The sequence below is a fragment of the Colossoma macropomum genome, unplaced genomic scaffold, assembly GCF_904425465.1.
Source record: "Colossoma macropomum unplaced genomic scaffold, Colossoma_macropomum, whole genome shotgun sequence".
Lineage (NCBI taxonomy): Eukaryota > Metazoa > Chordata > Actinopteri > Characiformes > Serrasalmidae > Colossoma > Colossoma macropomum.
Genome location: NW_023494787.1, coordinates 47,554,407 through 47,569,982, shown reverse-complemented (window position 1 = coordinate 47,569,982; position 15,576 = coordinate 47,554,407). Strand labels below are relative to the sequence as shown.

The following is a 15,576-nucleotide window of genomic DNA, read 5'->3' as shown; positions in this document are numbered from 1 at the left end:
AGGACATGCTCGCTATCTCCCATCCATCTGTTGATGCGTGCGGTCGGCTGTCAAAAAAAAGGGCTGAAACAGAAACCAATGAAGCCTGGCTGAGGACAGAGCAGGATCCAGGAAGAAGTGCTGAGTGTTAGAGCAAAGCACATGTGGGGAACTGAGGAGATGCAGTGAAGGCTAATTGGAGAGCGTCCACAGTAGAGCGCACTCTGTAATCTGGAGGTTTTACGGGACGGGACAGCCTTATGTGAGGCTCCCTTGAGCGCTCCTTACACACAACCCCCTTCAGCAGGCGGCCAAGAACGTGTGCGGCTCAGACTGGCCGCCTCCACTGTGCGCCCGCCCCCATGATGTCAGCGCCGCACTGGGAACTTTTACTAAACAAAAGGCGGCCTGTGTGCCGGGCGGAAACTGCGGCGAGCGCGAGAAAAAGGTGGGGGGTTTGAGAGAAACGGCTGGGTTTTTCACAGGAGAGCCATGTGCTTAGCATCATTAGCACTTCATCACGCTGAACTGAAGTATCCAGCCAGAGCAGATGTAAACAGAGGTGTTCGGAGGGGAGCGTTTCAGCAGACGCCAGGCCAGCTCCCCTTTGTGTCTTGTGTATTGTACAGCGCGGCTCTGGTTATGATACCGTAAGTCGTGTGTGGTCAAAATTCTCGGCTACTGACAACCGTGCTTCTGTCCTGTATGACTTATGCCCTCCATTCATGATGGTCTTTGCCCAAGTGGTATGGCCAGCCTCCATGAGCGAGAAGTAAGATCACAGGAGACGGATGAGTCACCAGCGTCTGTTACGGAACTGACTGGACTGTGCTGTCGTCAAGACTTTGCGGTCTTGTGTAATACCTGAAGTATTTCACCCACTCCCCCGAGTTTTAGCGCTGTGTTATTGCTAAAACATACGGCCAGCTCCTGAACAGCCGCTGCTGAACGTCAACGGTGTCTGGACTGTCTAGAGTGTTTTGGAGTTCTTTGCTTTCAGCCCAAATAATCTGTGCCTAACAGGACATTTAACTGTAAGAAATGCGCCCCTGAATTTGAAACATATGATGTGCTATTGCTGCTACAATAATTTATGTGATAATACGCTTCCTTGAGCACATCGGCAGTATTTCTAAAACCCTATAAACTTTGTAGAGAGCAGCGGAGCCTTCGTGGCCTTCACAGAAGGTCTAATCATTGCTGTAAAATAAACTGTCAGTAATTTTTACATCAAGCTTGTATTCAAACTCTTGTATTATAGCACACTTGTTTCATTGTAGCACTATTTGTGTTTTATTGTTACCTTTTTGGTCAGAAACAAAAGGGTTAAAATCTTTAAATGCCCAACAGATGATTGTCAGATCAGTATTTCTTCCTTGGTCGTATCTAAGTATATACAGCTAAGTGAGCTCCCCCATTGATTAGGACCTCAGGAGCTGGACAGAAGGCCTTACATTTTAGATTAACTGCTAACATAAATAGGAAGAGACATTCTGATTTACAACTGGAGCAATTCTGTAAGAAAAAATGTCGCTCCAGACCTTGTGGAAGTTCTAGATACATCACTTACTGTGAGTATGTGTAGTAATCTAACCAGGTTTCAGTCAGTTGTTGGGAATGGAAAGCTGCACTGGCAGCTCTCTGCCAGGACTCTTTACTGAAACACTGACTGTAACACTCATACAAGGTAACATATATGTTAATGTCTGTTACAGGCTTCAAATAAAACATATGGAATGTCATTTATAAGCCTCAAATGCTTATGTTTAAATCTGGAACGTCCAAAAATGTTCATGTGAATCATTGTCAGCTTAGAACTAACATACTACTGGAAAACCATAGGGATGCTAGCAGAAATTGGCTTTTGTATAGTGTTTTTTTTTTTGTTTTTTGTTTTTGAATTTTTTTTATATTTACCTCCAAGGTATAACAATCACAGTTCACCACTTGTAGAGGGACTCTAAAAAACAACCAGTGGTGTCACACCGTCAAATTAAAACAGCATATAAACAAGTAGCTGATTGGATGTTACCCCTTAAGCTATTGTCTTATTTATTTTTTTACCTATGTTTTTGTACCTATGTTAACTGTGTTTGTTCTTCTGTGCTTAGGAACTTCCCTATTTACAAAAGTTGGACTGAAATGTTGGTGACGTACTTAGTACGCATTGCACAAAAAAACAAAAAGCGACGAAGAGAAAAAGAGAAAACAAGAGGATTTTAAATTGCACTACTGACTACAGTTGCCAAGGTAATAACGTAAGTTCACTACAATACCCATAATGCAATGTCCTCAAACCCCATACTGACATATAAAGTTGGAAACAAAAGGTTTTATTTGTTTACTGCATTAAGATTGGCGGCCCTAGTTCAGTCTTTATTTATCTCTTTATCTATATTTATATCTCTATCATATTTTGTTTTCTCTGGCAAAAATTTGATCTGCCTTAATCTCATACGTTAGTTAAGCGAGCATCTGGGTCGAGTCACAGTAAGTTAAGCATGAGTCCAGGTGGAGTCACGAGTCAGGTAAGCATGAGTCTGAGTCGAGTCGTGAGTTAGTTAAGCGAACATCTGAGCTGAGTTGTGAGTCAGGTCAACAAGCAACTCGAGTGCGACTCAAGTCTGTGTTGATTAAAGGTTATTTCAGTGGCCACCACAGGAGGATGGTCTCCATTGTGTGATACAACAGGATATTAAAGAGAGAAGCGGACAGTCAGCGAGATGTAGATGAATACCTGCACCACAGGATGCCCTCCTGCCAGCGCCTTCACGGCCCCTCGGCTCCCCTCTGTCTCATAGTGGGCACGGTGGTGAGATTTAGGCTGAACCTCTATCTGCAGGCTGTACGGCCCAGAACTGGAGGGAAGCTGCCAGTCGAGAGCTGGCAAGGACGGGCTAAAGATCAGAGAGGGACAGTGGAAGGGTGTTGGTCAGATAAATCATCTAAATAAATGCTTTATATCATTAATGAAGGAATAGAAACATAAACAATGGTAACTGGTGAGGGACACTGGAATAGCAGCTTGTTATCAGTTTGGATTTAAACCAATGGCCTGTTGGCCGGGTTGATCACTGGGCTTTGTGACAAATGTGCTCTAAAAAAATCTGAGAGCTGCAGTGGCACAAATAAATCTTATGGGCTTAACGCAAAAAACAGTTAATATGATAAATTAATTTCAATTCTTTGAAAAAAGATGATGTAATTTGCTTGTTTACTCACTACTGGTACGTCAGCTAAGCTTGTAATTTAATGTAGGCTAATGAGTAAAGGACAGTCAGAGACCACCCTTCATTTATTTAATTTCTAGTAAAAGCAACAATTAAGTACTAATCATTCATTTTTTTCAGGAGCTAAAGAAAATAAAGGGAAAAACAGGGAAATCAGGTAAACCATCAAAACTGTCCCTATCAGATAAACAGCACTTAAAGCTTTGATCTGTGAGAGAGAGGAGAAAATCAAGCTGCTTCAGATCTGAAACATCCACATCCATCCTTCCACTGTGAGAAGACGACTCAGCGCTATGGGTCTGAAAGGATGTGTAGCTGTCAAGAAGAACCTCACTGAGAAAAGGAAATAGACACCAAAGAAGAACATTTCCACTAGAACACCAAAACTAGACAGCTTAGATGTGAAATAAGGGTTTATGGATTGGTGAGCCTAAATTTGTAATTTGGGACTATCTGGATGATGAGTACCTAAAAGTGCAACTAACTTCTAAGACTGAACTTTGAAGGTGTGGAAAAACGTCCCCACAGATTTCTTTGAAAAACTGAAACTGAGCCTTCCAAACGGAATGGACGCTGTAACAAAGGCAATAAGTGAACACACTAAATGCTAAAAATGTTGATACTCTATTTAGTTGTTGAGGTTCCTACAGGCCCCAATGCTGTTGCTCCACCTGCACTGGCAGTTACGCCACTCAAAACACTCAAAGACTGACTCAAAACACAAGAACTTTACCTGATATATGGCTTTGGTTTGGACCAATATGGATGCTGAGGTACATCCAAAAAGCCAGCATAGCTCTCCTTCTTGAACGGCAGCCGTGAAGCGGAGTAATCCTCGTGGCAGAGCTCCGCAGAGCCAATCTCCTCCCCTCCAGGCTCGATCTTGAGGTTCATCGAAGCACTGTGTTCCAGGCTTGTTTTTCTGGTCTTCAGCGGGATCCCCTCCCCGAGTTCTGCCATTCCGTCTGTGCTGAGGGCATTAATGGCTGCCACGATGGCAGAATTGGTGTACTGGTTGGTGGGCAGCCAAGTGTCTTCGGTCACGCTGAGCCGAGGTGAGGTTTGCGGTGACGGACCTGGTGACTGGTTTGGAGAGTACGGATGGTACTTGTGTGCGGCGCCGCTGTTGTAGCTGTACTTCCGCTTGCCCCCGCAAGGGGAGTTTGGGCGCGAGCCACGAGAGCCAATCCAGCTGTCATCAGTCACGCTGGTGCGGGGGGACCCGGAGGGCGAGTGGCGGGGCGAGGTGCCGACGGTGCTGGACAAGAGTGAGTTAGAACCTTTGGGCGAAACACACGGAGACTGCCAGGGAGAGTTTTGCGGCGAGTTGTCGTAATTGCACGAGTAGCCTGACTCGTACGAAGAGGCATCTGACTGGCAGCTCCGGGATGAAACGCTGCTAGCTGGGCTCAGGCAGCTGGGGTCACGATAACCATCAGCACTGGGCAACGTTAAGGTCACGATGGAGTTGACCCTCTTGGCCACCGGCACACTGCTCTCCTCCACCTCGTCCTCAGGGAACTGGCTGTAGGCCGTGATCTCAATGCGGGGGCTCTCTAGAGCTGGGGCTCCATTGGGGCCAGAGCCAGAGGACTGGTAGTATCCCACCGAGCCCATGTCTTCTTGGGGAGAGAAGGAGGGGGGCTGGCTGATGGAGACAGAGATGGAGGGGCTGGTCTGCAGGTTGTGGTACTGGGTGGGTAGGCAGGTGCTCAGTGGGAGGGACAGGGTGACATTTGGTGTGTAGCTGTATGCATCTGTGGAGACAGTTGTCACGATCAATCAATTAAACTGATTCAAATTTACCTTCTAAATGAATTAATAGTGATTATTTGGGAATTTGAATAACTGGTCGTGCAAAAGTTTTGGCGCCCTGGTCAAACGTACGTTTTGTTGATTTTCTGAGTGAAAATAAGTGAACGCACCCTCTAAGAAGATCACACTTCTGCTAATTTCCATGCAGAGTTACTGTTTATTTGTTGTTTATTTGACATATTGGAGAGAAAATGGCCTCCTGCGCTGCAGGTATTCATCTACATCTCTCTGACTGCCAACTTCTCTCTCTGATTTCCTGTTGTATCATACAGTGGTGACGATGCTGTACTGTGGTGTCCACTGAAGTAAACTTTAATCCTACTTGGCAGACACCCAACCACGTTGCTGACCATTAGTCTGAACCAGAGATGATGACTCGAATAAGCAACTCAGACTTGAGTCGCTTTCGCTTGTTGACCTGACTCACAACTCGACTCAGATGCACGCTTAACTAACTCATGAAAATACACATAAAATGTGCAAAATTTTACGATTTACTTTTTCCAATATGGTAAACTCAGCAAAATAAGTGACCAACACAAACTGTGCAGCAGCAGATGAGCTATCATCTCTGACTTTACATCTACAAGGTGGACTGACAAGGTAGGAGTGTCTAATAGAGTGGACAGTGAGTGGACACAGTGTTTAAAAACTCCAGCAGCACTGCTGTGTCTGATCCACTCGTACCAGCACAGCACACACTACACAACACACCACCACCATGTCAGTGTTACTGCAGTGCTGAGAATGATCCACCACCCAAATAGTACCTGCTCTGTGAGGGTCCATGGGGGTCCTGACCACTGAAGAACAGAGTAAAAGGGGGCTAACAAAGTATGCAGAGAAACAGATGGACTACAGTCTGTAACTGTAGAACTACAAAGTGCACCTATATAGTAAGTGGAGCTGATAAAATGGACAATGAGTGTAGAAACAAGGAGGTGGTCATAATGTTATGCCTGATCGGTGTATATTGCAGTGAATATTATTGTGTTGTTGTATTGTGAGTAGCACGTTAGCTTGTAGCTAGTGCCTTAGCTTGGGGCTAATATGTTAGCCACTCTTTACTTTTGCTATATTGCAAAATGTATTGAATCAAAACAACACTGCATTGTATCAAACACAGTGTTGAATTTTAGGAAGGACAGCACTACAAAAGCTGATAATGAGTGAATATATCCTCGTTATCTGCAGTTTGGCACTGACGAAGCAGCCCAGCACTGAAATCCTTGCTGAAAGCTGTGGCCTGTGTATAGGAAGTAAGGTGACAGATACAAAAAATACCAGGCCAAAAATAACCGTGTGTTAAAAATACCTCCACAAGCACAAAAAACAGATGGAAAACTGATACACACACTCACCACAGCGACTGAGACCAAGGTCAGTCAGTTTAGGCTCAAAGTATGGAGGAAGAATTAGACAACAGGGAAGCCTGCATGCACTCCGCTTTCTGTGGAAGCCCACCTGCACCACATTGGGGCCTTCTCTGTTTCTGGCAACTGTATGTTAAAACATTGACTTTCTCGAAGTAATTACTTATTTTTGCAATTTTTTCAGATACCATGTTGAATTAATGAGTTTTCAGTAAGTATTTTTTCTTTGAATTCATTATTTTAACCCTGTAAGTCATTATTTCAAGATACTGAGGCATTATTTTGATATAGTAAGTCAAAGTTATTTACAAGATATTAAGTCATTTTTAAATTAAATATTAATTATTTTTTGAATTCATTATTAACATAATAACGACACAACAAGTCATTATAACAAGATACCAAGTCATTATTTTTGTTATAGTAAGTCAATATTTTGAGAAAAGAAGTCATTTTAACATAGCAAGTCAAAGTTATGACACTAAGTAATTATTTCAACATAGTAAGTCAATATTTTTAAGTATTTGAGTCAGACATTCAAAGTAGTAAGTCATATTTTGCCATAGTCTTTTCAGGTCAAGTCAAAATATGCTGTTGTTACAAGATACTAAGTCGAAGTGTTGAGAAACTATTATTTCAAGATAATAAGTCAAACTTTTGGTAGAAACAGAGGAAAAGAGGAGAGAAAAACTAGTTTGGAAAAGTTCTGAAGATTCTCAATAATCAGATCATAATCAGATTTCTGCAGTTATCTGATTATACAAATGGTCTTGTAAACAGCACACTCTGATTTCTTAGGTCAGAGTAAGGTCTAGAAATCTGATTATCCAATAAAAAGGCTGGATTTTAGCTCAGTAATCAGATTTCTCAGTGCATGTGTGAAAACAGACCGCGGTACCGGAAATAAGCGAGCAGCGTCTCCACAAGATGGCAGCAAAACACTTTTGGAGCGAAGCTGAAGCTACATGCTTGACGAAATGAAGGATTTAAATATTCTTCATCTTCTAAATGATGTATGTTCATATTTTCAGGTAAAGTGGTGCAATGAAAAAAAAATCTGTGGCATGTTTCGTTTACGTCACGTCTTCATCTGTGAATTTATTGGCTGGTTGTAAAGAAAATCTTTTTCAGAAATCAGAAATCTGATTACTGTCTGACTCATGTAGACCCAGAGTTTCCACATTATCTGATTACTCAAGAGCATGTAAACGTGTTGATAAGACTGCTGACTAAATCTGATTTTCTGCAGTTATAAGATTATTCAGTGCATGTAGAGACACTCAGTGCCTGCCTCCATATCTCAAACTACAGTGTGTATTTATTAGAAATAAAAAGTGAAAAAAATCACATACCATGAACTCCACAGCAGCCTGAAATGTCACATGAGGATTGCTCATGGTGTGAACCCTGCTGTCTTAGAGTATCGTGGGGAGGAATTGGAAGAGTGCAGGGAAAACCTAAAGCAGTTTCTGGAGCTGCAGTTTGTGCAGCTCAAGAGAAATTTGGAGCTCTGTGATCTGAACTGAGCCACGAGCGCCTTTGTCTGAAATAAATTATGCGCTTTCATGTGTGCAGCGCTCAAGAGAAAATTAATAACAGTCTCCAAGCAAACCGCACAGCGCCACGAGCTCCCTTGGATGAACTCAGGAGGAGCAGCAACTTAACAAGCAGCATTTGAACCAGAGAAACTACGAAAAGGGATTCTAGAGCAGAGAACTGCGTCGACTGGGTGGAAAATTACACAATTTCAACTGTCTGAACTCCAAACCAGCTGTATGAATCATAATCAATAGGGATGCACGATGGCATCGGAATCGTATCGGTATCAATCAGAGGATATGAGAAGTTGCACCGGCCACTCAGGCCACCAAACTAATCGGTCTTGTGGTCAATAACAATAGAACACAAACATGTTCATCGTATACATTGTATTTACACTTAACAAGCCAGTTTCAGTACTAAAAACGGGTCAGATGCTGCTTAATTTTGCATGAATAAGAACACTGCTGGTGCAGCGGCCATGGTGGCCCCCGCTTCTGAGCTGGACCACCCAGGCGCCATCCGATCTAGGTTACATATTTAGCTACTGCACTCTCGCTGTAACACCAGCTTGTTTAACACATTGTTTATTTAAGAGCTTATTTTATAGAGCTGTAAAGCCAACTTCAGCCAGTGGAACAACATCTATGACTCCAGATGGACCAGTTAGACAAGCAGGACCACCACAGTCACCACACCTTCATGTTAGCTATCGTGACGATTATGGTTCACAAATTTGTACAAAATTTGTTTTGTCTGATTAGTTCTGTCCGACAAAAGAGGAGAAGAATGCAAAAAAAATCTACGTAAGTGGCCACTCGAGCAACAGGCTCTGCATTTGCAGTGGCCAAAGTGTGAAATGTTGTAGGAAGAGATTAAAAAATGAACAGTATCAGACTATTTAGATGGTTTAGGCTGCACTGATTGACGTATTTATTGCACAGACGATGTTGGGCTACTGTGCTAATACAGATGGCGTTTTCTGCTAATTTTAGTGCCTAATTTTTATGTAATTGCTAAAAATATAAAACGTGCCATAACTTTTGCACAGGCCATATTTTATGCATTTCAGCAAATAAACATTATGCATCAGTATTAATGTATTTTCCCTTACAAAATCATATATATATGTGTATATATATCGCTGCTGTCGGAACAAAACCTCGTATCTCCATTTTTGTCGTTTTTCAGTTTTTGACATATTTTGAAAATGCCTGTTGTTCTTTACATTGTGTGTTTATTTCATGATGAATGGACCAAATGAAATGACCCAAAATGACTTGGAAAAAACTCTGGTTCCATTGACTTACATTAAAAGTAAAGTAGGTTTTTTCCTTCTCCTGTAAAGTTACCATTCTGGAGATACAAGGTTTTATTCCAACATCAGCGATATACATATATTAGATATATATAATATATAGATTTTATATATTTACACACACACACACACACACACACACACATATTTATATATATATAAATATACACACATTTTCTAACTGTTCATGTATCGGTATCAAAAATATGTCCATGAAAAATATCGGATATCAGCATCGCTGCATCATTACCATATCAGTGCATCCCTAGACTAGTTATTGTCATTAATTCGCGAAACAGCGCGAGCTATGGTCCACGTCTGCTCGTGGAGCACGCCTACCAGCCCTCAGCGCGCGCGCCCCTCCCCGCGCTGAGCTCTGCTGCCCACGCGGACCCAGCGCCCAAAGGCAACGCCTTTCAGCACCTCACCGCGAGCCCAGCGCGTCACTTTCACCGCCAGCGCCCTGCAGGTGAGCAGCAAACAGAGGAGCGCGCTGAAGTGACCGAGCAGAGGAGCCGTTACCTTCTTCTGCTGCTTTCATGCTGGCTGAGAGAAGCTCGAGCTCTCCTCTGAGGTGAAGCTGACCCGTCCACTGCGCGCCGTCAGCCTCGGTACAGCTGCTGAACTCCCGAAAAACCCAGTGCAACAAAACAACAACAATAAAGAAGCGTCTCTTTCAGAGAGAAAGCGCGTGCCCGGCGCAGAGAGCGCGCATACTCCGCGTCTTCGGTCTCAGCTCGGACTCTTCACACTGTGAGGCTCTGAGAGGCGGCCTGAGGTTTGGGGTGGTCGTGACGCACTGCTTCACAGCGCTGAGGTCTCCGCGGCTTTATAAACCAGGGAAATACCTCCGCTCGCGCGGCTCCGCCCCCCTCCCGCCCTCCCTCCGCCCCTGACGTCAGCAGCACGTCTCGGGGGACGGAGAGAGGGAGAGAGGGATTCTCTCCTCCTCTCAAGATTTCCAGATGTGGAGCCGCGCACACAGAGTTAGAACCGAGCAGCGGCGTAGCTAGAACTCTAAGAACGGGGTGGACAGGCGAGAACCAGAGACTGGTTCTATATCCGATTACATTATTTACATTATCCTATACATTACATTATCCTATTGTCCAGGCCTACACTCGATGGTTCTTCAAGGGTTCTTAGTACAGAATATGGTTCTATATAGAACCATGAACACACTTTGCATGACTAAAGGCACCAAAAAGGACTCTTCTATTGTTACAATGTCAAGCTTATCTGGTGCTAGAACCCTTTTTGCTGCTATATAGAACCCTTTTCAGAAAGGTTCTATGTAGAACCATCTGCAGCACATTCTCCATCAATCTGAAGAACTCTTTCACAATGCAAAGAACCCTTTAATCACGCAAAGGGTTCTTTGAGTGTTTATGGTTCTCAAAAAAAGTTAGTTTGTTAGTTTGAGCATTAGTTAGATAGACAGACAGACAGACAGACAGACAGGCAGACAGACAGACAGACGGACGGACGGATGGACAGACAGACAGATACACAGATAGACAGACAGACAGATAGATAGACAGACAGATAGACAGATAGATAGACAGATACACAGATAGACAGACATACAGACAGACAGATCGATAGATAAATAGACAGAAAGACAGACAGACAGATCGATAGACAGATAAATAGACAGAAAGACAGGCAGACAGACAGATAGATAGACAGACAGATTGACAGACAGACAGACAGGCAGATCGATAGATAGATAAATAGGCAGATAGATAGACAGATAGATAGATACATAGATAGATAGATAGACAGACAGATCGATAGACAGACAGACAGACAGACAGACAGATAGACAGACAGACAGATTGATAGATAGACAGACGGACGGACGGATGGACAGATACACAGATAGACAGATAGACAGACAGATACACAGACAGACAGACAGACAGATCGATAGACAGATAAATAGACAGAAAGACAGACAGACAGACAGATAGATAGATAGATAGATAGATAGATAGATAGATAGATAGATAGATAGATAGATAGACAGATAGACAGACAGACAGACAGACAGATTGATAGATAGACAGACAGTCAGACGGAATGACGGATGGACAGACAGATACACAGACAGACAGATAGATAGACAGTCAGACAGACAGACAGACAGACAGACAGACAGACAGACAGACAGATTGACTTTTAATAACTTCTCATACTTTTATTCAAAATAAAATCTGGAATTTTTATCGTTTTGCTAAAACGTGTTTGTTAGTTTGATGAGTTCTAAACGCGCTGAAGTTCAGACCGTCTGAAACACAGTGAAGCGCTTTAAACCGCCCTGCTGGTCACTGAGGGGTTAATGTCCTCTGCGCGGACTCCCACTGGCTCTCCCGCGCTGTGGAGCTCCACTCGTCTCTTAGCAACCGCGGGGCGTCGTCGTCGCGAGCGTAAACAAGATCCTCCGGCTCTATTTTAAGCGCGAGGAAATGAGATCTTCAAATTCACGAGACTCCACTGCGCGAGCGCCGCGGAGTTCTGCCTCGTTCTCAGAGCCTGCGGGGCGCCTGCGCGCGCTCCGGTTGGCCGGTTCTGTTGACCGGGTGTTCAGTGACACTCCGAGAGGAGGAAGACTGAGATTAATGAGCGGCTCGTTTCAGCAGCGTTTAAACTGATGATGCCTCCTCGCTTTAATACACGCTTGGATGGTCCTTAAAGGGTTCTTTAGTGAAGACAGTGGTTCTTTGCAGGGTGAAAGTGTTCTTCAGATTGGTGGAGAATGTGTTCTACAGAGAACCTTTTTGAAAATGGTTCTATATAGCACCAAAAAGGGTTCTGCTATTGTAACGAGCTTGACATGGTAATTATGATCTGTGGTGATGCAGTGGCCTCCTCAGTCCGAGACTGGACACTTTAAAAATAAGCAATGGGCCTCATTCTACGGAAGTCCGGAGAGGCCATGAGCTGTTGCTGATTTTCTGGTTTATTTCTTGAGATAACGAGTTGCTTATCTTGTGATCTCAAGATAACAACTTTGTTATCTTGCGATCACAAGATAATTAACTTGTTATTTCAAGATAATGATGTTTTCTCGAGATAACAAGATAATTAACTCGTTATGTTGAGATACTTTGTTGTCTCCAGATAACAAGATAATTAACTCGTTATTTCAAGATAACTTTATCTCAAAATAACAAGATAATTAACTTATTTCAAGATAACAACTTTGTTATCCCAAGATAAGAAGATAACTCGTTATTTCAAGATACTTTACCTCAAGATAACAAGATAATTAACTTATTATTTCAAGATAATTTGTTATCTCATAAAACAAGACAATTAAATCATTATTTCAAGATACTTTGTTGTCTCAAGATAACAAGATAATTAAGTCATTATTTCAAGATAACTTTATCTCAAAATAACAAGATAATTAACTTATTATTTCAAGATACTTTACCTCAAGATAACAAGATAACTTATTATTTCAAGATACTTTGTATCTCAAAAAACAAGATAATTAAGTCGTTATTTCAAGACACTTTGTTGTGTCAAGATCACAACAACTTTGTTATCTCGATATAACATCTTTTGTTATCTCGAGATAACAAGATAATAAACTCGTTATCCAGAAAATCAGAACTACCTTGTTTCCTCTCTGGACTTCCATAACATTCAATATCTTCTTAAGTTTTTTCTTTTTTCTTTTTGTGATCAAATGGTTTTATTTTTAAGATAAAACTCCAATGTAGTCAAATACAGTAAGCAAAGAAAATAACAAGTAGTACAACTAAATGGAGCACCCAGCCCCCCCTCACCCCACCATTCCCCACCCACATCGCACCCATCAATTTACCAATGATTAAGGAAAAAAATCCCATTGAGATATCAAGTAATACAAAACAAACCAGTACAGTATACAAATATAATATAGTACCAGCTGCAATAACACAATAATGCTGCTAGAAATTAGACAGATTTCCCAATCAGTAACCAATCCTCTTAGCTGCACCTCCCAAAGTGTTCATGGTCCTCTAGCTAGCACCGCGGACCCTTACAGTTGAAAGTTCCATATTTATAATATCCACAAAGGTATTAGACACTCCTACCTTGTCGGTCCACCTTGTAGATGTAAAGTCAGAGACGATAGCTCATCTGCTGCTGCACAGTTCGTGTTGGTCATCCTCTAGTCCTTCATCAGTGGTCACAGGATGCTGCCCACAGGTCGCTGTTGGCTGGATATTTTTGGTTGGTGGACTATTCTCAGTCCAGCAGTGACACTGAGGTGTTTAAAAACTGCAGCAGCACTGCTGTGTCTGATCCACTCAGACCAGCACAACACACACTAACACACCACCACCACGTCAGTGTTACTGCAGTGCTGAGAATGATCCTCCACCCAAATAGTACCTGCTCTGTGAGGGTCCATGGGGGTCCTGACCACTGAAGAACAGAGTAAAAGGGGGCTAAGAAAGTATGGAGAGAAACAGATAGACTACAGTCTGTAACTGTAGAACTACAAAGTGCACCTATATAGTAAGTGGAGCTGATAAAATGGACAATGAGCGTAGAAACAAGGAGGTGGTCAGAATGTTATGCCTGATCGGTGTATTTGCTTTTATAGAGCGAGAATACTTGAGACAAAGATGTCCAGCATGCTGGACGTTTGGAATGAGGAGGTTACAGTTCTGAAGGCGTGCCGTCATTCTGGCAGCTCAAAGACACGTGACAAAGCTTTTGCATAAAGGTTTTGGAAAGTAGTGATGAAGATAACGGAGCATTTTATATGAGTCATATGAGTATCATGTTATATGAAGAACCTTTAAAGGAGAATTTAAGAAGATATGCACAAATTGGGCAAATGCCCTCAGACCCCAGACGGGTGTTCGAACCTTTCCATATGACTGTAAGTGTGAGAAACTGCAAAACTGTTTTTGCATTGATTTAGTGCTAGACAGGTATTAGTCTGTCAGAGAGCACCACAACTCTACATTTGCATCACTTTGGAAGGAAAACTCTAGATCTATTTCCAGCCCAGGCCACTTCCATTGTGTTCTGCAACAACGAATATGTAAAACGAATATTAATGTCTGAGAAATGACCTACACTACTTTTTGCACTGCTGTTACAAATAGGCCTCAGTGAGCTCTGTGTTCAGCTACCGCACTCATGAAGCTACAAGTCTGTAGATGTTTACAGATGGACAGTGCTGGGGACAGCGAGGAAAAGCCCTCTCCGTGCATGGGGGCAGGCGTGAAACCCTAGCTGTCGGTTTCATCACGGGGAAATAGTAGCAGCGTCTCTCCCCCTCCTCTGGCGTCCACTCCTGGGTCATGCAGAGAGTCTGACTTATTTGTTTGACCTAATGGAAAGCTCTCACCCGCAGGCTAGGGGCCTAATTGGGGCAGGGGGCGGCCTGTGTCCCTCCCTCCCCTCTCCAGCTATGCGAAACTGAGCCGTGTGCTGCAGTAAACAGTTTTCCCCGCTTCAAGTAATAAATAGCTCCAGCCGTGAGGATTGACGAACGTCCAGTTGGACGTCAGATCGGCTGTAGTTTTTCCAATGTCGCATGCCCGTTTCTTAGGGGAGATTTTTCCTGTGTCATCCGGTCAGTTCCGGAAGCGTTTCCTCTGACTCTGCATTGTATGTCACCAAATGCAGTAGGTTTCAAACCGGTCCTCTCAGGGGAACCACTGACCTAATGACATACATGGTCATAGGCTTTGGTGGTGTAATTGACCTGGTGTCATTTTAATTGGCACAAGAATTCACTGTTCACAAAAAGACTGGCTGCTTTAACTCAAAGGGCCCAAATCACTAAAAATAGAATTTTCCTTAAAATAAAAGAGTTTGATGAAGTATGCAAATTATGCTAAACATACTGTTCGCTCCCTGATCCATACAGTCCAAATATGAAAACTAAGCTGCAAACAGCTCGTTTTTAAATTGATTGTTTTTGTGATGTCATACATCTGCAAATTCAGCCTACTTCACGTTGAAGTTATAAGCCAGGGGTCGGCAACATAAATGTTAAGAAGAGCCATTTTATCCTTTCAACAAAAATCAAACCACCTTGGGAGCCACAACACTTTATGTCCATTTTACCAACCAGCTGTAAATCTGTCTCAGTGTGTGCTGATGTGTTATTATAGGCTAAACATATAATATAAACAAAAACGCAGACTCACGTTGCTCTGCTTTAAGCTTTAGCTCAGCTATGGCTGCGTTTCTCGCATCTCCAGCAGGAAACTTTTCCGCGAAAGTAGAACAGTTTTGCATAAAATGTCTCTCAACGTTTGACTTTTTACGAGGCTGAAGTCGCTTCTCATTCACCAGCTTCAAA

The 15,576-nt window shown here is 42.8% G+C and overlaps 1 protein-coding gene across 4 annotated transcripts in view; it reads right to left on the bottom strand.

The window, feature by feature from the left end:
* Positions 1–15,576, bottom strand: part of nfatc1 (nuclear factor of activated T cells 1) — a 108,707-nt gene that overhangs the window by 83,600 nt on the left and 9,531 nt on the right. Inside the window, exons 1-3 of one of the 4 annotated variants that reach the window (XM_036567615.1) lie at positions 13,343–13,381; positions 3,943–4,966; positions 2,717–2,876 (exon numbers count right to left, since the gene is read on the bottom strand). In XM_036567615.1, coding sequence (XP_036423508.1) covers positions 2,717–2,876; positions 3,943–4,826 — 1,044 coding nt within the window. In that variant the 5' untranslated portion in view covers positions 4,827–4,966; positions 13,343–13,381. Of the gene's footprint in view, positions 1–2,716; positions 2,877–3,942; positions 4,967–7,749; positions 7,813–9,776; positions 10,317–13,342; positions 13,382–15,576 lie in introns of those variants that run through there. The other 3 variants (XM_036567613.1, XM_036567616.1, XM_036567614.1) reach the window with 3 other exon arrangements.